This window comes from Pongo pygmaeus, chromosome 7 (assembly GCF_028885625.2).
Source record: "Pongo pygmaeus isolate AG05252 chromosome 7, NHGRI_mPonPyg2-v2.0_pri, whole genome shotgun sequence".
Lineage (NCBI taxonomy): Eukaryota > Metazoa > Chordata > Mammalia > Primates > Hominidae > Pongo > Pongo pygmaeus.
Window position 1 is genome coordinate 154,390,722 of NC_072380.2, and position 22,361 is coordinate 154,413,082.

General features: G+C 45.4%; 1 protein-coding gene across 9 annotated transcripts in view; it reads right to left on the reverse strand.

The window, feature by feature from the left end:
- Positions 1-22,361, reverse strand: part of LOC129042357 (maestro heat-like repeat family member 5) — a 78,885-nt gene that overhangs the window by 48,517 nt on the left and 8,007 nt on the right. For 8 of the 9 annotated variants that reach the window (XM_054498244.2, XM_054498250.2, XM_054498245.2 and 5 more), the window contains exons 2-6: positions 13,861-14,042; positions 12,875-13,020; positions 12,347-12,475; positions 8,541-8,700; positions 6,887-6,939 (exon numbers count right to left, since the gene is read on the reverse strand). In XM_054498244.2, coding sequence (XP_054354219.2) covers positions 6,887-6,939; positions 8,541-8,700; positions 12,347-12,475; positions 12,875-13,020; positions 13,861-14,042 — 670 coding nt within the window. The remainder of the gene's footprint in view (positions 1-6,886; positions 6,940-8,540; positions 8,701-12,346; positions 12,476-12,874; positions 13,021-13,860; positions 14,043-22,361) is intronic. The other variant, XM_054498246.2, reaches the window with a different exon arrangement.

Below are 22,361 nucleotides of genomic sequence, written 5' to 3' on the forward strand. Positions count from 1 at the left end.
AGCTTGTCTGCCCAGGATAGACCTCCTCCTGGCCATTTGTAAAACAATGGGGTACAGCGGGACCTGGGGGGCTCTCTCACCCACGAAACAGGTGATGGCAGAACCTCCATGAAACCCCAGCCCCCCAGGAAGCCCTGAGGTCCCCCAGAAGGTCCCCTCCCCCAGACCTTTACTGTCTTTGTTCACTGCTGCATATAACAACGCCACAGTTCTTTGTCTAAAATTGAAATTCCCAAGCTCAGAAAATTAAACTTTTTTTCCCCCACAGCTTTGCAGCAGCCTCATTGGATAGCAGACACTGAGCCGCACTGACGTGATGCAATTTGTGGGACCCAGTGTGACTATTTGCTTGTGCAGCAGGGATGCCAATCTATTTCATTCTACATCTGCCCAGACCCTGCTAAGGATGTTCTTGAAATATACAGCATGTATATCATATTACTTTTTAAAAAATCTAAAATATTCTGAATTTTGAAGCACATCTCTTCCCCAAATTGTTAATTTTTAAAGTTCTAAGTATTTAAAAAATTGAGGTATTTTAACTCACAATGAAGGGCACAGATCTTTACTGTAGAGCTCATGAATCCAGCCCACGTAATTCACATCCTCTCAGGATATAGAACATTTGCCACCACCCCAAAAAGCTCTCTCATGCCCCTTCCTGGTTAAGCTCCATCACTACAAAACTGTTCTGATTTCCCTGCCGATGAGTTTGGCCTTTTCCAGAATTGCATGTAATTGGAAGCAGGCAGTCTGTGATCTTCTGTGTCTGGAACTTTTTCACTCAGCATGTTTTTGAGATTCATCCATGTCGTTGCATGTGCCGCAAGTTCATTCCTCTTTTTCTATTTTAACTTTTATTATTTCATTTCCTTTGCCTGGTTCAGGTTTAACTTGATCCTTCCCTAGTTTCCTGAGATAGACACTTAGATGATTGACTTTAGATCTTTTCAGGGGGATGTGCAGTATTCTTCCTGTCTGGGTTGTTTCCAGTTTGAGGCTAGAATGAATAAGGCTGCTATGACCATTTTTGTAGAAGTAATTTTGTGTATGGATGTTTTCACATCTCTTGAGTAAAATACCGAAAAGTGGGATTGCTGAGTCATATGTTAACTTCAGAAGAAAATGTCAGTTTTCCAAAGAGGTTGCGCCATTTTCCCATCCCGCCCTCAACGTTCTGCTGGCGCCATGGCCTTGCCAATATCTGTTGTGGTCCTTTTTTCACCTGCGTGCCCTCGGTGGAGACGCAGAGGCGGCTCCTTGTGGTTTTAACCGAGCCTTCCCTGAGGACTAACGACGCTCATCGTTTTTTTCACTTGCTTATTGGTCATCGAGGTGTCTTCCTTCCTTTTTATTATTATTATTATTATACTTTAAGTTTTAGGGTACATGTGCACAATGTGCAGGTTAGTTACATATGTATACATGTGCCATGCTGGTGCGCTGCACACATTAACTCGTCATTTAGCATTAGGTATATCTCCTAATGCTATCCCTCCCCCTTCCCCCCACCCCACAATAGTCCCCAGAGTGTGATGTTCTCCTTCCTGTGTCCATGTGTTCTCATTGTTCAATTCCCATCTATGAGTGAGAACATGCGGTGTTTGGTTTTTTGTCCTTGTGATAGTTTACTGAGAATGATGATTTCCAATTTCATCCATGTCCCTACAAAGGACATGAACTCATCATTTTTTATGGCTGCATAGTATTCCATGGCTTTTTTGCTCATTTAAAAAATTGACCTCTTTGTCTTTTGCTTACTGAGTTATACAAGTTCTTTATTTATTCTGGATATAGCCTCTTTTCAGATACACAGTTTGTGAGTATTTTCTCCATGTTTGTGGCTTGCCTTTTCATTTTCTTAGCATTATCAGTTGATGAAACGTTTTAATTTTGATGAAATCTAACATCATTTTTTAAATCTTTATGATGATTACTTTCTGAGCCCTAAGAAATATCTAGCTACCCTAAGGCTGGCAAGATTTTCTCCCATGTTTTCTTCTAGACACTTTTGAGTTTTACCTTTTACATTTTAGGCTTTGGCCCCACCTCAATTAATATTTGCAAATGATTTGAACTAGGCACTAAAATTCACTTTTTTTCTTACATATATGAAATAGTGTATAAGACTTTCCCCATTGAACTGCTTTGATATCTTTTTTTTAAAAAAAAATCAATCAACTGTTTACGTGTGGTTTGATATTGGATTTTCCATTCTGTTCAATTGATTTATCTGTTTAACCTGTGCCAGTGCCTCATGTCTTGTTTGCTGTAGCCCTATAGTAAGTCTTGAAATCAAGTAGCCGATTTCTTGCAAATTTTTTCTTTTTCATAGTTGTTTTGGCTATTCTAGGCTCTTTAAAATTTCTTTATAAAAATTTATTCTATAGCTTATATTTAATCCTACAATATAGTTTTCTGAGGTTGATTGGCATTGCATTCAATCTACAAATCAATTTTGGGGGAATTGACATCTTACCATTATTGAATCATTTGTCCACAAACACCATATGTCTCCATTTTTTAAGGGTTGTTTTAATTTCTCTTTGCAATGCTTTGTAACAATATTGCATATATTTTGTTGCATTTATCTTTGAGTCTTTTATATCTTTGATGCTGCTGAAAATGTCATTTTTTAAGAAAAAATTTATTTTCTAATTATTTGTCACCAGTATATAGAAGTTCAATTGATTTTTGTATATCGATCTTGTATCCTGAGATCTTGCTATATCCAAGTATTAGTAATTATTAGTTCTAGTATTTTAAATGATTCTGTAAGATTTTATATGTATATAGTCACATTGTCTACAAAAGAGATAGTTTTACTTTTTCAATTGCAATCTCTATGTCTTTTTTCCCTTCTCCTTTTTCTTACCTTATTGCATTGGCTAGCAACTTCAGTGTAATGTTGAGTGGAAGTGGAGAGAAAGGACACCTTTGCTTTATTCCTGATCTTAGTGGGAAAGTGTTCAGTCTTTGATCATTAATTGTGTTAACTGTAGCTTTAGATGTCCATTGTCACATTGAGGCAGTTTCCTTCTACTCCTAGTTTGTTGAGAGCTTTTATCATGGACAGGTATTGAATTCTGTCAGATGCTTTTTCCACATGAGTTTTTATAAACATGACCAAACTTTTTTTACTTTATTCTGTTAATGTGTTGAATTGCACTTATTGCTTTTCAAATGTTAAATTGACCTTGTGTCCCTGGGATAAACCCTCCTTGATCATGGTGTATTATCCTTTTATTCAATTTGTTAATATATTGTTAAGATTTTTGAGTCTATTTTCAGGCAGGCAGTGGCTCATATCTGTAATCCCAGCACTTTGGGAGGCTGAGGCAGGCAGATCACAAGGTCAAGAGATTGAGACCATTCTGGCCAACATGGTGAAACCCCATCTCTACTTCAAAAGAAAAAAATATAAAATTAGCTGGGCGTGGTGGTGTGTGCCTGTAGTCCCAGCTACTCGGGAGGCTGAGGCAGGAGAATTGCTTGAACCCGGGAGGCGGAGGTTGCAGTGAGCCGAGATTGTGCCACTGCAACCTGGCATGTGCCTCCAGCAACAGAGTGAGACTCTGTCTCAAAAAAACAAAACAAAACAAAACTATTTTTGAATCTATTTTCATAAAATATATTGGTCTTTAGTTTTCTTTCTCTTCTTATAATGTCTTTGGATTGTGTAGCCCTCATAAAATGATTTAGGAAGTTATTCCTTCCTCCTCTATTTTCTTGAAAACATTTGTATAGAATTAGTACTATTTCTTTTTTAACTTTTTGATAGAATTCACAGTGAAGTGTCTGGGTTTGAAGTTTTCTTAGTGAAAATGTTTTAAATTATGATTTCAATTTATTTAATAGATATAGGACTATTCATTTTTTGTTTCTTGTTATGTCAGTTTGGTAACTTTTTTTTAGAGAATTTGTCTATTCAATCTAAATTATCTAATTTATTGAATATTTCATTATAATTTTTAATGTCTGAAGGATGTGTAGTGTTCCTTATTCCTTTCTGAAATTGGTATTTTGTGTTTTCTCTCTTTTTGATCCATCTAGTGAGGGGGTTTATCAATTTACTTATTTATTTATCATTTTTTAAACAGAGATTGGTCTTGCTCTGTTGCCCAGGCTGGAGTGCAGTGGTTTGATCCTAGCTCACTGCAGCTTTGAACTCTTGGGCTCAAGTGATCCTTCTGCCTTTAGCCTCATGAGTAGCTGGACTACAGGTATAAGCTACTACGCCTGGCTAAGTTTTAGAAGTGTTTTTTTTTTCTTAAATCTCATATTCAACCCTAATATAAGTTTTTTTAGAGACAGGTTCTTACTACGTTGCTCAGGTCGGTCTTGAACTCCTGGCCTCAAGCAGTCCATCTGCCTCAGCCTCCAGAGTAGCTGGCATTACAGGCATAAGCCATGGCATCTGGCTCAATGTATTGATCTTTTAGTTCTAGTCATTCTCTGTTTATCTCTTTTTGTTTCTTTGATTTCTGCTCTAGTTTTTGTTATTCCTTCCTTCTACTTTAAGTTTATCACCTGCTCATTTTTTGGCTAGATTCTTAAAATAGAGGCTTAGATAATTGATTTTATACCTTTCTTCTTTCCTAATATAGGCATTAAAATATAAATTTCCTTCTAAGTGTTGCTTTTTATCGCATCCCACTGATTTTCATAGGTTGTGTTTCATTATCATTCAGTTCAAAATATTTTCTAATTTTTCTTGTGATTTCTTCCTTGACTGATGGGTTATTTAGAAATGTGTTGTTTAATTTCCAAGGATTTGAAGTTTCTCCAGATATATTTTATATTGGACTCTAATTTGTATTTTGATCAGAGAATGTACTCTGTTTGATATCAGCTGTTTTAAATTTGTTGAAACTTGATATGGCCCGGCATATGGTCTATCTTGGTGAATTTTTAAAAAAATTTAATATTTTTAATTTTTGTGGGTATATAGTATGTATATAAATTTATGGGGTATATGGGCTATTTTGCTACAGGTGTACAATGTGCAATAATCACATCAGGGTAAATAAGGTATCCGTCACCTGAAGCGTTTATCCTTTGTGTTACAAACAATCCAATTATACTCTTTTACTTTATTTTATTATTATTTTTTAAGACGTGGTCTCACTCTTTTGCCCAGGCTGGAGTGCAATTGCACGATCTCGGCTCATTGCAACCTCCACCTCCAGGGTTCAAGCAGTTCTCTGCCTCAGCTTCTCGAGTAGCTGGGACTACAGGTGCATGCCACCATGCCCAGCTAATTTTTGTATTTTTTAGTAGAGACGGGGTTTCGTCATGTTGGGCAGGCTGGCCTTGAACTCCTGACCTCAGGAGATCCGCTGGCCTCAGTCTCCCAAAGTGCTGGGATTACAGGCATGAGCCACTGTGCCCGGCCCTCTTTTAGTTATTTTATTTTATTTTGAGATGGAGTCTTGCTCTGTTGAACAGGCTGGAGTGCAGTGGCGGGGTCTCGGCTCACTGCAACTTCTGCTTCCTGGTTTCAAGCGATTCTCCCATATCAGCCTCCCGAGTAGCTGGGATTACAGGCATGTGCCACGACGCTGGGCTAATTTTGTATTTTTAGTAGAGATGGGGTTTCGCCATATTGGCCAGGCTGGTCTCGAACCCCTGACCTCAAGTGATCTGCTCGTCTTGGCCTCCCAAAGTGCTGGGATTACAGGGGTGAGCCACCACACCCAGCCTCTTTCAGTTATTTTAAAATCTACAATTAAATAATGGACTATAGTCACCCTGATCTTATTCATTCTTCCTATTTTTTGTACTCATTAACCATCCCCATTTCCCCCTACACCCCCTGGCGAATATTTTGTTTGCACTTTATTAGACGAGTTTGGTTAATGTGTTGTTCAAGTTTTCTCTATCCTCAGTAACTTTTTGTATTCTTGTTCTATTAATTGCTTGTGTTGCTGCTGGTGCTATTTCTACTGGATACCATTCCATTCCAAGTATTCTCCTGCCACCACCGCTGCTGCTCCTGTCACTACCACTACAGCTCTTACCATAGGACACTAATGATATTAGCGAGGGCTTCCTGCGTCACTGGCACGGTGCCCGACGCTTTCCACGGATTACCTCGTATACGCGTCGTACCCACCATTTGAGTGAGGTGCTTGGATTCCCATTTGACCGATGAGGAAACTAAGGGACCGAGAGGTGAAGTGGGTCCCCCCAGGTCACAGAGTGGTGATTGGTTAAATATGAACTTGGATCCAGGGGGCGGAGGTCTCGTGTCCCTTCCCTCAGCCATGTCAGCCCCTCACTCACTCAGGTGTGTGTTCAGGGATGGGCCTGCACGGACTCTGTTTCTCGGCTGGGGCTCCCTCTGTTCACCCCAACCTGCTTCCTGCCTTCCAGGGCGACAGCTCTGGCCGAGTACGTTGGGTATGTGCTCTGTGCCAGGTACGTGGAGACCAAGGTTTGAATCCCGACGCCTCAGTGACCGGCCCTGTGACTGTGGTCCCCTCCCCAGTCCCAGTGCCGAAGTGACTGGCCCTGTGACTGCAGTCCCCTCCCTTTTCCAGACTTGTGTGCTCATCTGCAGAGTAGGGGCCTCCCTTCCTCCTTCCCTCCCTGCTCCCTCTTGTTCCCCGATCTTCCTTCCTCCCCCTCAATCCCCTCTTCTTGCCTCCTCCTCCTCCTTTTCCCCCTCCCTCTCATTTCTCCCTCCTTCCTCCCCGACCTTCCCCCTTCCTCCCATCCTCCCTGTCTCCCCACTACCCTCTCTTCCTCCCTCCCCTCCCCTTCTCTGCCTTCCCTTCCTCCTCCCTCCTTCTCCCTACTCCTCCTCCCAGGCACCCATCCTGCTGCCTCTCCCCTGTTGCCTCCACAGAAGGCCTGGTGGCTGGGAGCTGGGCTCCCTCCCTACCTGGATCAGTTGCTCTTCCCAGCAGGCCTTGTCTTCCTGGCTGAAGAGCTCCTCTGTGGGAGGAGGGATGGGTCACAGGGCCCTGTCTAATACCCGTCTCCTCCAGCCTTTAGCACTGGCCCAGGCTGACGCTGCTGGCCTCTGCCTGCCCTAGCTCTGTGGGGCGCGGGAGCTGGAGGGACGTGAGCCGGGCTTGGCTCTGGGTTCAGAGAGCTGGGGTGGGCTCGCGGCCCAGCTGCTCTTACTGTGTGGTCTCAGGCTGGCTGGGCTCCCTCTCTGGGCCTCGGGCTCACTCATGGTGAATGGAGGGGTGGTGCCAAGCATGGCCCCTCAAAAGTGGGAAAATAAGCCTTTGGGAGGGAGGCATTGTGAGAGTGGAGAGCTTTTCGGGAACTTTGGAACCTACCCCAGAGGGAGAGGCTGCTTTGGGGAGGGATCTGGTGGCCTCAGCGGTACCCCCAGGTGCAGAGGGACCCACCCAGCCTGCTAATCCTGGGGTGGGAGATGCAAGGCTAAGTCGAGCAGGTCCTGCTTTGCCTCAGGTCTTAGCGTCCAAACACCCCTGCTGGGCCTGGGCCTCCCTGCAGGTCACAGGCCCTGCCACACCCCAACCCCATCCCTCACTGTGGCTGCTGACCAACTCTTCCTCAAGGCCCTTGGCAGAGGGAGTATCCCTCCTCACCCTCCTACACACCCCAACCCCCTCCCTCACTGTGGCTGCTGACCAACTCTTCCTCAAGGCCCTTGGCAGAGAGAGTGTCCCTCCTCACCCTCCTACACATCTCTCTAGATGTGGCCTATACTGGCTGCCTCCTCCAGGAAGCCCTCCTTGATGGCCCCAGGACAGCTGGTCCCTCTCCTCTCTGGGCTCCCCCAGCTGCCCTCAAGGCAGCCCTGCATCTCCCAGTGGGAAGAGCAGCAGCATATGCTTGTGAATGAATGAGTGAATGAATGAAGGCTGGCCCTCGCCTCATGTGGCTGGGGGCCTGGCACTAGGTAGGTGCTTAGTAAGTGTTCGCTATTTTGTGTCAGCAACTCCCCGAATGTCCTTCCTCTGGGGTCCTCAGAGGCCCCACTGTCCGGGCCGGCCCTTCCCGCAGCTTGGAGGCAGCGGCTATGGTGGACACAGGGCCCAGACACTGCCGGCTGTGACAGGCTGGGAGTGGCCCTGGCCGGCCATGCTGCCTCTCTGAGCTCCATCTCTTCATCTTCCAGGGGAGGAGTGCCCACCTGCCTTGTGTGACCAAGGGAAGAGACAGATGCAGCAGCTGGCGGTGGAGTTGCCCGGCCGTGTGCCAGCCTCACACCTGTCCTGGGCCACCTCTTGGGACCTCCTCCGTCATCCTGGCTCCGCCCAGGTCCAGCTGTTGCAATACTGACAGCAGGAGTGGGTGAGCCGTCAGAGGGGCTGACACGGCTGGGCCTGGTGTCGCTCTTTCCAGGGAGATCCTGAGCACGGCCTGGGCCCTCTGAGGGGTGGTGGGCAGTGGGGGTCCTCGGGGCAGCAGCCTGTTGCTGCCGGGCACGAAACTACCTCATGGTGCACAAGTGACGTGCAGCCCCTGTACCCTGCCCATGTGGACCCTCAGAGCCACCTCTTGGATCACTATCCATGACCCACCCCGTCCTGTCCACAAACTGGTGCCCGACATACCGCTGGAGGACAGGATGCCCATCACGTAGAGGAGGCTGCGGTGTGGGAAGACGCCCGTCAGGAGCTCCGTCTCCAGATGCTGCGCCACCGCCCGCCACGAGTGCCTGCAGATGGCCACCAGCACGTTGCTGGCTGCGTCCTGGTATATGTCTTCCAGCTCCTGGGGTGGGGTGGGAGCAGGCAGGGCGGGAGGTAGAGAAAGAGCGGCTTGTTACGAGATCTCATGTCTTCTCATGCCAGGGCTGGTTTGAGGGGCAGGACAGCAGCCACAGCCCATGTTTCTTTTGGTAGAAAACTGAGGCTGAGGGAGTCTGAGGCCTTCCTGGTCTGCGTCCATTGCTGGAACACCTCCTCCTCTTCCTCCCTACCTCTGAGCCCTTGCTCACGCTGTGTGCCTGCCTGCACCTCCACTCCCGCTTAGAGCCTGCTCCAAGGCCTGGGTTCAGGGCACTCATCCTGAAACCTCCAGCGCACATCACCTCTCCTCCTGAGCTCCCGGCGGCTCGGGACAATGTCACGTCTTTCACCATGAATTCAGAACCAGAGGCTATGTTCCTGTCCAGGAGAGCCAGGGCATCAGCTGCTCAAGGGCAGAGCCCCTCTGACTGGGTCCCTGGCCTCCCTGACCCTGGCCGAGCCCCCACTGTCCAGTGGAGGGGCATCTTCAGCAGGAAGGAACCACATGGGTCCCAGAGTCTGGTTCTGTGTGGTCACACCTGGGACTTTCTCAACAAGCGTGTGGGTATCCCTTTAGGTCTTGCTGCAATTTTGATTTCTACTCTTTTCTCTGTCTTCATGGGAACCATAAGGCAGCTTCTGTGGCTCTGAGGCAGGTGAACAGGAGGCCTGCCTGCACTTGGGGGCGTCTGAAAGTGGGGGTGTCTGAGCCCTGCCATGCAGCTTGAATCATCGCATGAAATAGATATATCATTTATAACTTATGGTAAGTATGGTTACAGGGGCTTCTTGTGAAGACGGTGATTGAATCTGATTTTGCTCTTTCAAAAAACCTACCTCAGCTAACACTACATTTAGGAGATTTTTTAAAAAGGACAATAGCAACCGCACTGTGGAAGCGGGAAGCAGGTAGGTGAGGGCCTGAAGATCACGTGTAGGCTAGTGGAACAGAGGCTGAGCGGCCAGCTCACCCACATGGCACCGTCCCCCACTATTTGAAGTTGGGGGGGGCCTCTTGTCTCCCAACCCCTAGAACTGGAGGGGCAGTGGAGGGGGCTGAAACTAAAGGTGATGTGGTTTTAGAAGTAGTTGAGTCCCTAGATGTACCTCCCACACTCTGCACACGTGAAGGGAGCTGGGCCTGTCCCACCCCAGCAAGACTCTGGGGACTCAGTCTCTGGAGAGGGCAGATGAGTGTCTCTACCCAGGGGTTGCCAGGCCTGTAAACTCCAGGAATACTCACTTCCCAGGCCAGGCTTGGCATGACTGCCATGGGATGGGACCCTGACCTCTAGGCAGGGTCCCTGGGTGAGCGTCTCCCTGGGACTCCTCAGAGCGTAGAAGGGAAGATAGGGAAGATGGAGAGATGCTGACGTAGCTGGGTGAGGGTGGTTAGCAGTGGGCTCACCTGGTCACTCTACGGTGGAACCAAGGGCTCAGGTAGCCAGATGGAAGGGATACGTGACCAGAAAGCGTGGTGGCTAATGCTGCACCCAGAGTGAGTTCCACTCCTGCGGAATGGGCAGGGCAAAGACTCCACGAGCCCGAGCCCCCCAGCAGACATCAGGTTGCGTGTGAAGGATCATGGTTCAGAGTGACTCTGGATCCTCAACAGTCACGAGGGCCAGAGGACAATGGACAGCAGTTGCCAACCCACAGTCCAGTGTGAAATCGAATCCAGAGATTTCTGGAAATGCAGAGGCTCAAAACCTTACTTCCCTTAAGCCCTTCCCCAAGAAGCACCTCCCAGAAGCTGAAGTTTGTCTCCGGTTTAAGAAAGTAAATCGGGAAAGGGGAGACTTAGGGTGTAGGAAACACAGTCCCCCACTGGAGCAGGGCAACAGGAGTGCGGGCCCAGGCCGGTCCTCGCTGACTCCAAGCTCTATGCTGGGCTGAAAGATTGTCTGAACTCGGCTGGTCCTGAGCTAGGTGACAGAGTGCCTGATGCCCCTCTGTGTCCCAGGTGGTGGGTAGGACCCACAGAAGTGTCCCTCTGTGTCCCAGGGGGCAGGTAGGACCCACACAAGTGTCCACTTACTCTGGGGGCTGGAGCGGGGCTGCGGTGTGTTCAGAAGCAGAAAATGTAGACCAGTCCTGGCCTCGTTCATGCCAGACTCCATGCAGGGGCCCCTCCTCATGAAGCCCCAGGAGGGTCTTGTCCACCCTAAGGGAGGCTGAGGCCAGACCACACCCCTGAGAGTGTACCAAAGCCCTCGCCTCCCTGGGGGAACCGCTCCCCGACCCCAGCTCCCTAGGATCATCGATCTGTAAACTGCAGAGACGCCTGATAGACTTCGCAGTGGTGAGTGTGACAAACACATGCATAGGATTCCAAAAGAAAAATGAGGTGGAAAAAAGAAATAGGAGGACAGGGCCCTTGCTTCCCATTTTGCTGTCTCTCACACCCAGGGTGGCCTCATTCACTTCTCTGGGGAAGCAAAGGGGCATGTCCCACCTGCCACCCACCAGCTGGGCTGTGATTGCAGGCCAGTCCCTAAGGCTCTGGGCTCCAGCCTCTCCATCCGTAAATGGGGCCACAAACTCCTGTGTGGAGGGTGTGTTGACCATGCTTGTAGGCCCTGTGCTGGCTGTTTGATGTCTGTTATTCCAAATAACCTCTCCTTGAGTTTGTTGAATCATAGGGCCAGGTGAGCAGCTGAAGCTGCTTACATCTTTTGGGGAGTATGGAAGTCCCATTACAATGCCCCCGACCTGCCTGTGTCCCTGTAGCTCCTAGGGGATGTCCCTACTTCATTACTTCCCACCACCACGGCCCTGAAGATATGTTCAGATGGTCCCTCTGTCTGCTTCCTGACCCCTGCGTGGGACAGGCCTGTGTGGCCCTGTGGGGTGTGCTGTGCCTCTCACTGTGCCTTTCGCTTTGGGGGGAGATTTGAGTATTAAAGACCTTTCAGTGGCCTTTGCCTCCTGCACAATCACGTGAATGAAGACTCGGCACCACACAGAGGGTAAATGGTGTCTACTTCTGCTGTGTGGGGCACCCTAGTGTGTGTGCGTATTGAGGTGTACCCTGGGGCCGCCCTGGCCTAGTCAGTCTAAGCCACCTGCTCCCAAGTCTCCACTCTTGGAGTGGAGATTGTTGGTGGCTAGGGCCGGCTCTTGGACTGCAAGCTGCAGGTGGGGTGGGGTGGGGTGGGTGGGGCAGTTCAGGTCCAGACCCCCAAGTCTCCATCAAGCAGGAACCCAGAAGGTGGAGGCCAAGGGCAGAGTTACAGCCTGCAGGCTGGGTTAGACTCGCAGCAGGCCTTCCAGAGGCTGGGCTGCAGGCAGCTGCCATGCAATGGTGAGGAAGGTGGTACAGGGGGAACCATAGCCTGCTTCAGGGAGAGACCTCCTTTGGGGAGAGGGCCCCCCAATTTACGAGCCCCTTGGCTTTAGACAAGCAATGCTCTCTTGAGTCTCACCTTCCTGAAATGGGAAAATGAGATGGAAAAGTGTGATTGTCCCGCTGAAGGGGCTGGGGGTAAGAACGCAAGTCACTGGATGGAAATTGCTTGGTAAGCCACAAGGCTGGGCATGCCCAGCATCACTTGGGTCCCTGGGGCAGCCGCTGGCATTCCCAGAACCCGTGGGGGGTTGGCCCACTTGCTGCGGGAGGGGAGGCCCACCGTGGCCTTGGTCATGTTCTCCAGGGCGAGCCGCGTGAAGGTTTTCTCCCAGGTCTCCTCCAGGATGTCACTGGCCCGGATGACCGTCTCCAGGGTCTGGAACAGCCGGAACTTGTGCCTGCTGGAGATCTGTGGATGGCAGACCAACGGTGGCTTGGGGACAGATCAGGTCAGATCGTGTGGGAGATGTGGGCAGGGGCATGGATGGGGAGGGTGTGAGAGGAGCCATTTCTCTCTGCCACTTCATGGTTCTATGACTCCAGGCAAATCCCTTGGCCTCCCTACGCCTTAGTTTCCCCACCTGTGAGGGTCAGGATCGCCACCTCATGAGTGCATTCTGAGGGTGGTCAATGCATGCGGGTCCACTTTTCTCTCTCCCCATTTGGCCCATTTGACATATGAGGAAATCGAGACTTGCCCCAAGTCATGTAGGTGTTCTAGGCAAGATCTAGGGTTTGAGCCCACCTTGGGGTCCCACCCTCCCCCTCTGCCCCTTGTGCCTGCCCCAGTGGCCCAAGCTGTCCCCACCTCTGGGTTGTCTATGAAGTAATCGTGGATGGTTTCCATCACCAGTTTGGGGGAGCCATGAGCCATGTTCTTGATCTTCTTGATGATGTACTTCAAGTGGAAGGGGTCGGCACTGTTCATGTCCTGCAGCATCTTGAAGCAGGTGGCTAAGGTTGGCAAGAAGGCATGTGTGAGCAAGCTGTGGGTTGCTCACATTGTGGCAGCAAGGCTTGGCAGGCAGGATGGTGGGTCTGGGGATGGAAGGAGTGCTCTGAAAATGAGAACTGGGGAATGGATGTATGAGAAGTCCAGGACCTCCTGACTGTCCAGATGGACTTTCTGGGGTTCAACATAGGTAAGAAGCAGGAGTACAGGTGCATGAGCACGTCCTCACTCACCATTCATATTCCCATCCGCCCATCATCCACTCATCCACCTGTCCATCCAGCCATCTGTCCATCCACCCACATGTTCCATCTGTCCATCCTTCCATCTACTAATCCACCTGCTCATCTATCTTTCCATTCATCTACCTGCCCATCTGCCCAACATCCATTTATTCATAAATTTATTCACCCACCCATCCACTCATGAATTCATCCCTCCATCCCCCCAACCATTCTTTTATCCTTTCACCATCCATCCAGTCATCCAGCATTCAACGGTGTTTGAATAAGGCAGGGGCTAGGCCTGGACTGCCGTTCCGAGGTGTGAAAGGGAAAGGGAGGATAGCGGAGGGCGGAGTGTAGGGTGAGCTGGGGCATTATTTGGGCTTTGGATGGTGCCTCAGGAGGCATGAAGAGGCCAAGCCGGGTGTGCAGGGTTCTTTGCTGAAAGCTTCACTATGTCCACACCACTTGATACCCTCAAGGTCCTGGAGTGGAGACTCCCTCTGGCCATCACCCTCAGGACTGCTTTTGGTGGAGGGACATGGTGGGATCTGCTGGAGCCTGACCCCATCTGGGCCGACCCTCCCCTGCCTGTCTGAGCCCAGGGCTGGCAGTCACCTGCACTGTAGGCCTCCGTCATGAACATCCTGTGCTCCTGTGGCATCAGTGTGGCCTGGCTGCTCTGCGACTTGTGAAGAATGATGGTGGTGGGGTGTGAACATCTGTCCCTGTGGGCAGAGTCCTGGGGTACCTTCATGCAAGATGAGTCCTTCGTGGATGTGGAGACAGGGAGGGAGATTCTGAAATGGAGGAGGGGCCCTGGGTGTTGGCATCTGAGTGCGTATTTCTGCGTTAGTACACGGGGTGCTGAGTGCAGCATTGGCTTCCATCGGGCTCAGCTACATCCTTCATATGTTTGTCCTTCCATTCAATGGATTGGCTGGGCCCTGGGAGGAGGGCAGGGGTCTGGAGGCCTCAGGGACACTGTTGAGTAGGCAGCATCACCTGCCTGGTGGGGCCTGGCCTCCCAGCAAGTGTCAGGTTCTGAGGTTGGGTTTGAGACAGACATGGCTGGTGGGACGTGGCAGGGCCCAGGGTATGGTATCCCTAGCTCAGGCTTTTGACTTGAGAGAGCCATCTCATTCCAATCACATGTGAGACTGCCTCAGTCACCCAGACATCTGGTGGAGTCTCTGAGCGGGGGAGCTGCAGGAGCAGTGAGAGCGGAGCAAGGGAGGAGGCAGGGGCCTCCAAGGAAGGCCTCCTCTCCTTCCTCCAAGGTGGCCTCTGCCTTCTCCTCCTCTCCTGCCTCCAAGCTGGTCTCTGTCTTCTCCTCCTCTCCTTCCTCCAAGCTGGCCTCTGCCTTCTCCTCCTCTCCTTCCTTCAAGCTGGCCTCTGCCTTCTCCTCCTCTCCTTCCTCTTCTCTGGCAAATGTGGGGAAAGCACTACCTCAGGCTGTGTTAGTGGCCACAATGGGCCAAAAGAGACTGCGTTCTTCCTTTTGGGGATGCTGCCCAAGCCTGGTCCCCCATCACGACTTCTGCTGGTGAGCCCCTGGGACAGGCACAGGCTCCTGCTTCACCCACTTCCTGACCTTATTCATTTGTTCACTCTTGGTACCCACTTCCCAGGTGCCTACTATGGGTGGGACGTGTTCTAGGCTCCTGGGATGCATCAATGAATGAGATAAAGTCAGCAAATCAAATCAGTGAATGCTGTGGTACATTAGAAGACAGTTCATCTCTCAATATTTTACCCATTCATTTGTCCCACCATGGGAGGGATGCATGGCAGATCATGCCACTCAAAATCTACCCATATGCCTCCCATTTCACTCAGAGTAAAACCCAAAGTCCTGAAAATGACATAAGACACTGATGCTTCCATCTACGAGGGTGTAACAAGGACCAGCTTCACCCTCCTGTCTTAAACAACTCAAAAATTGGAAAAATATACAAAACCATGATTATCAGACATCAGACAACAGCAGCACAGGACGAAGATGCCTGAAAATGGAAAACCAGCAAGGTGAGCCCAGCATGGCCACAGCCAGATGCCTGGGAAGTTTCCAGTTTGCAGCGCAGGGAGAGGGAGCCCGATAAAGCCCAGTAGTCTCTCTGAGTGGAGGAAGTGGACGTGAAAGGCTTGGGGAGCCAAAGTGGCTGGAGTTTGCTGGGAAGAGTCACAGGAGAGAGCTGCAAAAGGAGGAGAGAGAGTTCTGGGGCTTTGCAGGGGATCCCCTGCATTCCCCATCTTCATCTGAGCTCAGTACGTTTGGGAAAGAACCACAAAGCTCCAAAAGGAGTAGAGGGAACAATCTTTGGAACTCACACAGAGCTAGGAAGAGTTCCTTTTCTCATCAGCAAGAGTGGAAAACCTGGTAATTCACAGGGCATTAGGTAGAGTGCTAATGATATGACCTCAGTAATGGGGGAAAAAATCTGCCCTAAACAACAATGCTTTGGCTCTTCCTACCAAAGCTTTAAAATCAAAGCCTCAAAGGAACCAAACTTTTCAAGTAATTTAATTGTGTTCAAGAACAAACCTGAAGGATATTTTAAAAGTACAGGAATATCCAGTACCCAACAAGGCAAAATTCACAATGTCTAGCATCCAATCAAAATTTGCTAGGCATGGAAAGAAGCAAAAAAATACAATCTACAATGAGGAGAAAAATCAATTAATTGAAACCAACACAGAAATGATATAATTAGTAGACAAGAACATTAAAACAATTATAACCATAAGGTTGGTGCAAAAGTAATTGCAGCTTTTGCCATTACTGTTAATGATATATTTCTCATGTTCAACATGGTAGAGCAAAACATAAGCATGGTAAGGAGAGACATGGAAAATATAAAACGATGAAGAATACATTTCATACTCTGAATACACTAGTTTAGCAGCAGATTAGACAATGTAGAAGCGAAGATGAGTGAACCTGGAGACACAGCAATAGAAACTATCCAAAAATGAAACATATAGAGAAAAAAGACTGGAAAAAAATAGAGCATTAGTGAGCTGTAGGACAGCATCACATGGCATTTTGTATGTGGAATTTGCATCCCCACAGAAGGAAGGGGAAAGAAAACATATTTGAGGAAATAATACCTGAACATTTTACAAATTTGATGAAAGTTATAAATCCATAGATCCAGGAAACTCAACGAATTCCAAGCAAAAGAAATACAAAGAAAACTACATGAAGACACATTGAAATAATATTGCCCAAAACCAGTGATAAGAGCAAATCTTAAAAACAGCCATAGAAAAAAGACACATGAAAGGAATGAAAAATGAGAGCACAGTTCTTGTTGAAAACGGTACAAGCTGAGAGACAGTCGCGCAACAATTTAACGCCCTGAAAGAAGAAAACAAAACGAAACAACAACCTGCCAAGCTGGAATTCCATACCTAGAGAAAATATCTTTAAAAACGGAAGGTGATATAGAAACACTTTTCATGTACACAAAAACCAGAAGAAGTTATCACCAGGAGTCCTGCACTACAAAAAATGTTTGAGATAGTCTTCCAGACAGAAGGAAAATGACAACAGATGGAAATAGGAAACTATACAAAAGAATAATGAGCACCGGAAATGGGATAAATGGAGGTAAATAGAATTTGTTTATTTTTAAAATTTAAAGTAAAAATAATAAGGCATTGTGGGTTTATAACAAATATAGGAAAAATATATAACAATAATAGCACAAAAGCCAGGAGGGGAAAATGAAAACAAAATATTGGAAGGTGCTTATATTCTTAATTTTACTTGAAGGTATAATTTCAATTGAAGGTAGACCGAGATAAGCTAACATGTATACAAGAAACCCAAAAGCAATGACTAAGTAATAAAACAACATAAGACAAAATATGTGTGGCTAACAAGTCCACAAAGGAGATAAGGTGGAGTCATAAAAAATACTCAATGCAAATAAAGGCAGAAGATGAGAAAAAATTGCATAAAAAGAGATGAGACAAAGAGAAAAGAAATTGTAAGATGGTAGACTAAAACCAAATCATATCAATAGTCATATTAAATATAAATTATTAAATCACCACAATCAAATAGCAGAGATTGTCAAATTGAATAAAAAAGCAAGAGCCAAGTGTACACTGCCTATACAAAATCCACTTGAAATATAGTAGATACTAATCAATCAAAAGTAAAAGGATAGAAAATGATATATCATGCTAACACAAATATAAAAAAACTGTGTGGTTATATTAATGTCAGACAAAGTATATTTTAGAGTAAATAATATAACAGGGATAAAGAGAATCAGTTCATTAATCAAGGAGATATAAGAATCTTAAATGTTCATGCATCTAGTCACAGAACTTCAAAACACATAAAGCAAAGAAGTTAGAGCTAGAAGGAAAAATAGACAAGTCAATAATCTTAGTTGAACATTTCAACATCCATCTATTGATAATTGATAAAATAAGTCAACAGGTAATTGGTAAGACTATAAAAGGCTCAAACAATTATTAATCAACCTAACTGAACTGACATTTATAGAACTCTAACCACAAAAGAATAAACTTTATTTTCAAATACACATGGCACATTTACCAAGGCAGACTATATTCTGTGCCATAAAAGGTCTTAGCAAATTGGAAAAGATTCAGATCCAACAAAGCATGATCTCTGACCACATGGAATTAAATTGGAAATCAGTAACAGAAAGATAGATGGAAAATACCTAAGTATAAGGAAACTAAATAACATACTTTTAAATAATCCATAGGTAAAGAAGAAATAAAAGGTAATGAAAGTAAAAGGTATCTTGAACAAAACAAAAATGAAAACACAGCATATAAAAATCCCTAGGGTGCAGCATTAAAACACCTATATTAGAAAAGAATGAAGGTCTGAAATCAGATTATAACTGAATAAATTAGGAAAAGAACAGCAAATTAAACTCAAGAAAAAAAGAGCAAAAATCAATGAAACAGAAAATAACAAAAAATAGAAAAAAATCAGTGAAACCAGTAGGTTACTTTTTTGAAAAGATGAAAACATTGATAAACCACTAGCAGGATTTATTAGGGCTAAAAAGTAAAAACACAGATTATTAACATCAGTAAGAGTGGGTACGTCATTATAGGTTCTACAGACATTAAAAGAATAATGAAGGGATAGTCTGAATAACTTTATGCCAATAAATTTGGTGACATAGATGAAATGGACACATTTCTTAGAGTCATAAAATACCAAAGCTTACTCAAGAATTAAATAACAAGAATAACCCTATATTATGAAAATTGAACGTGTAGTTGAAAACTTTCCCACAAAGAAAATTTTAGGCTGAGTTGGCTTCACTCTTGAATTCTATCAAGTGTTTAAGGAAGAAATAATACCAATACTACAAACTCTTCCAGAAAATTGAAGAGGAGGGAACACTTCCCAACCATTCCATGAGGCAAAACCTGACACCAAAACCAGATAAATATATTGGAAATAGAGAAAACTCAGCCTAATATCTTCTATGAACAGACACAAACTTTCTTAACAAAACAATTTAAAGTATAAATAAATGCTTATCCATCATCTCCTAGCGGGGCTTATCCTGGGAATACAAGGCTAATTGAATATTTGAAAAATCAGTCAATGTAATTCACTAGATTGACTGACTAAGGAAAGAAAATATAATGATCTCAATAGATGCAGAGAAATATTTGGTAAAACCCAACATCTATTCTAAAATAAACATAGGAATTAAGAAAAATTCCTCAACCTGATAAAGAGTATCTATAAAAATCCTACAGCTAACATCACACTTTATGGTGAAAGTCTATTTTTCCACATGACTGGGAATGAGGCAAGAAGTCTGCTCTTACCTCTCTCATTCAACATTAGACTGTGGACTTAATCAATGTAAGAAGTCACCAAAAAGGAATAAAAGTCATACAGCCTGGGAAAGAAGAAACAAACTATTTTTATTTGTAGAAGGCATTATTATACAAGTGGAAAATTCCAAATCTACAGAAAAGCCTACTAGAACTAAAAAATAAGTTCAGCAAATTTGCAAATTGTAAGGTCAATAAACAAAAATTATTCATATTTATGCATACTGGCAATGAACAATTGGGAATTGAAATAAAAAAGGTACCATGTACACTGGCACCAAAAATCATGAGTTATTTAGGCATAAACCTAACCAACAATTGCAAGGTCTGTATACTGTAAACTACAAAATATTGATGAAATAAATCAAGAAGATAAATAGGTACACCATGTTCATGGATTGGAAGACTCAATATTGTTGAGATGTTAATTTTCTCTAACTTTTTCTAAATATTCAATGCAATTTCAATAAAAACCCCAGCAAGAATTTTTTTTGGTAGTAACCAACAAGCTATTTCTAAAATTTTTATGGAAAGGTAAAGAAACTAGGATAGTCAAAATGATTTTGTAGAAGAACAAAATTGGAGGACCATTACCAATGTCAAGACTTATTGTCAAGCTATAGCAATCAAGGCAATGTAATATTGATAAAAGCACATAAATATAAATATGTGTAACAGAACATGGATTCCGGAAAAAGGCCCACACATATAAGGTCAATTGATTATTTTTGTCCTGTTTTGTTTAGAGATAGGGTCTCACTCTGTTGCTCAGGCTGGAGTACAGTGATGTGGTCATAGCTCACTGCAGTCTCGAACTTCTGGGCTCAAGCAATTCTCCTGCCTCAGCCTCCTGAGTAGTTGGGACTACAGATGCATGCCACTGTGCCTGGCTTCAACTGATTTTTGATAAGGGTGCAAGAGCAACTCTATTAAAAAAGCATTAACAGATGGTGCTGCAATTATTGGACAGACACATGCAAAAAATAACCCCTAATCCATACCTCACACCATATGTAAAAATTTACTCAAAAAGATCATAGACCCAAAAGTAAGACCTAAACTTCTAAAACTTTCAGAAGAAAATATAGGAGGAAATCTTTATGATCTTGGGTTAGACAAAGATTTCTTAGATGTGACACCAAAAGCACTATATAAAAGAAGAAATGATAAATTTGATTTCATAAAGATTAAAAACTTCTGCTTTTTGAAAGATATGTGAAACATGTTGGAATCAAAATGGAGTCACTGTGTTAAAACTCTGATAAATGGGGCTGGAGGAAGCCTTAAAGGAATGGTTCTCATGCACAAATGCCTGACTGCAAGAACTATCACAAAAGACACTGCAAAACCCACAACCTTGCACAAAGGCCAATTGCAACCTTACATACACACACAAATACTTCTGTGAGGTCATCTACCCAGAAAACTGTCTTTCCAACCTAGGACTCACCCCAGCCTTGTTATTGACCCTTGTAGCCAAGAATTATTATTTCAGAACAACTTATATAATCAATCATTTTAATTTTGCCTTTAAAAACTTACCTTTGCCCCAGGCTTGAATAGGCATGTGGTTTACCATGGCACACATATTACTATTGTGATGCCCATTCCTTAATAAATATCATTTTCTTTTAGAGATCCCCTCTGTCTTTATTTTATTTTTGTTTTCTAGAGAGAGTCTTGATCTGTTGCCTAGGCTGGAGTGCAGTGGCACAATCATAGCTCACTCACTGTAGCCTCCAACTCCTGGGCTCAAGAGATGATCCTGCCTCAGCCTCCCAAGTAGCTAGGACTACAGATGCATGCCACCATGTCTGCCTATTTTTTTTTTTTTTTTATTATTATAGAGGCAGGGTGTCTCTATATTGCTCAGGCTGGTCTTGAACTCCTGGGCTCAAATGATCCTCCTGCTTCTGCCTCCCAAAGTGCTGGGATCACAGGCATGAGCCACTGCACCTGGTCCCCCTCTCTTTTATTTAGATTAAGGGATATGCCATTAAAAAATGATAAGCTGCAGACTTGGAGGCAGTATTTGCAAATCACATATCTGATAAAGGACTATCTCCAGAATATAGAAAGAACTCTCAAAACAAAACAAAGCAAAGCGCAAGCGGCCTAAGGAAACACAGGCAGGAGACTGGGACAAGGCATCAGAGGAGGCATACAGATGGCAAAGAAGCATCTGAAAAGCATTCAACATTCCTCACGAGGGAAACCAACTAACACCACAGTGGGCTATCACTACACATCTACTGAAATGGCTAAAATCAGAGACACTGGAAATACCAAGTGCTGGTGAGGTTGCAGAATAGCTCTGAGCTTCCATACATTGCTGGTGGTAATGCACAGTGGCACAGCCCTCTTGGAAGATAGCCTGGTATTTGCTAATAAAGTTGAATGTACACTTACCAAATGGCTCAGCTACCCACTCCTAGGCATTCGCTCAAGCGAAATGACTACTGACTAAAATATATACACAAACATTTATGCTGGCTTTATTTATGATATCTCCACACTGAAATAATCCAAATGTCCCTCACCCTGGGAATGTATAAACAAACCATGTCACATTCACACTAATGCTACTCAGCAACAAAAGAAGTGAATCACTGATAAACACAAAAACATGGATGCTCCAGGAGGGAAACCAGACTCCAAAAGCTACATGTAGTGTCATTTCACTTTTATGACATTCTGAAAAAGGTGAAACTACAGACAGAGAGCAGGTCAGTGGTTCCCAGGGACTGGGAGTTGGAGAGAGTTCACTACAAAGGGACGGGAGGGAGTGTCTGGGATATGGAGCTGTCTGGGCGTCATGTACCCACCGCCATATTTTGTTTGTGATGGTGGGTCCGTGACTATATACATTTGTCAAAATTTGAGAGCTATATGCTAAAAATAGTGAATTTTGTCATCTGTAAATCATACTGTAATTGAAAAAAAAGACACATAAGAACAAAAATGGTCTCTCTGCCCTTATTTTTTCTGCTCTCCCCTGCTTATTCCACCCCAGTGATGGGACGCTCCCACCACCGGGTGCACGTCTACCTCTCGACCTTTGTGTGGCCACTCCTTCCGTCTGGGGAACACCGTTCCTCCAGGTGGATGCCTGGCTCAGTCCCTCACCTGATTTTAGTCTTTGCTCCATTGTCACCTTCTTGAAGAACTGATTTAAAATCCTCACCCCACACTTCCCCCTCCCCACCCTCACTATTTTCCATTTCACTTTTTGCCCTGTAACATCATATCGTTTACTTTCCTGCTTC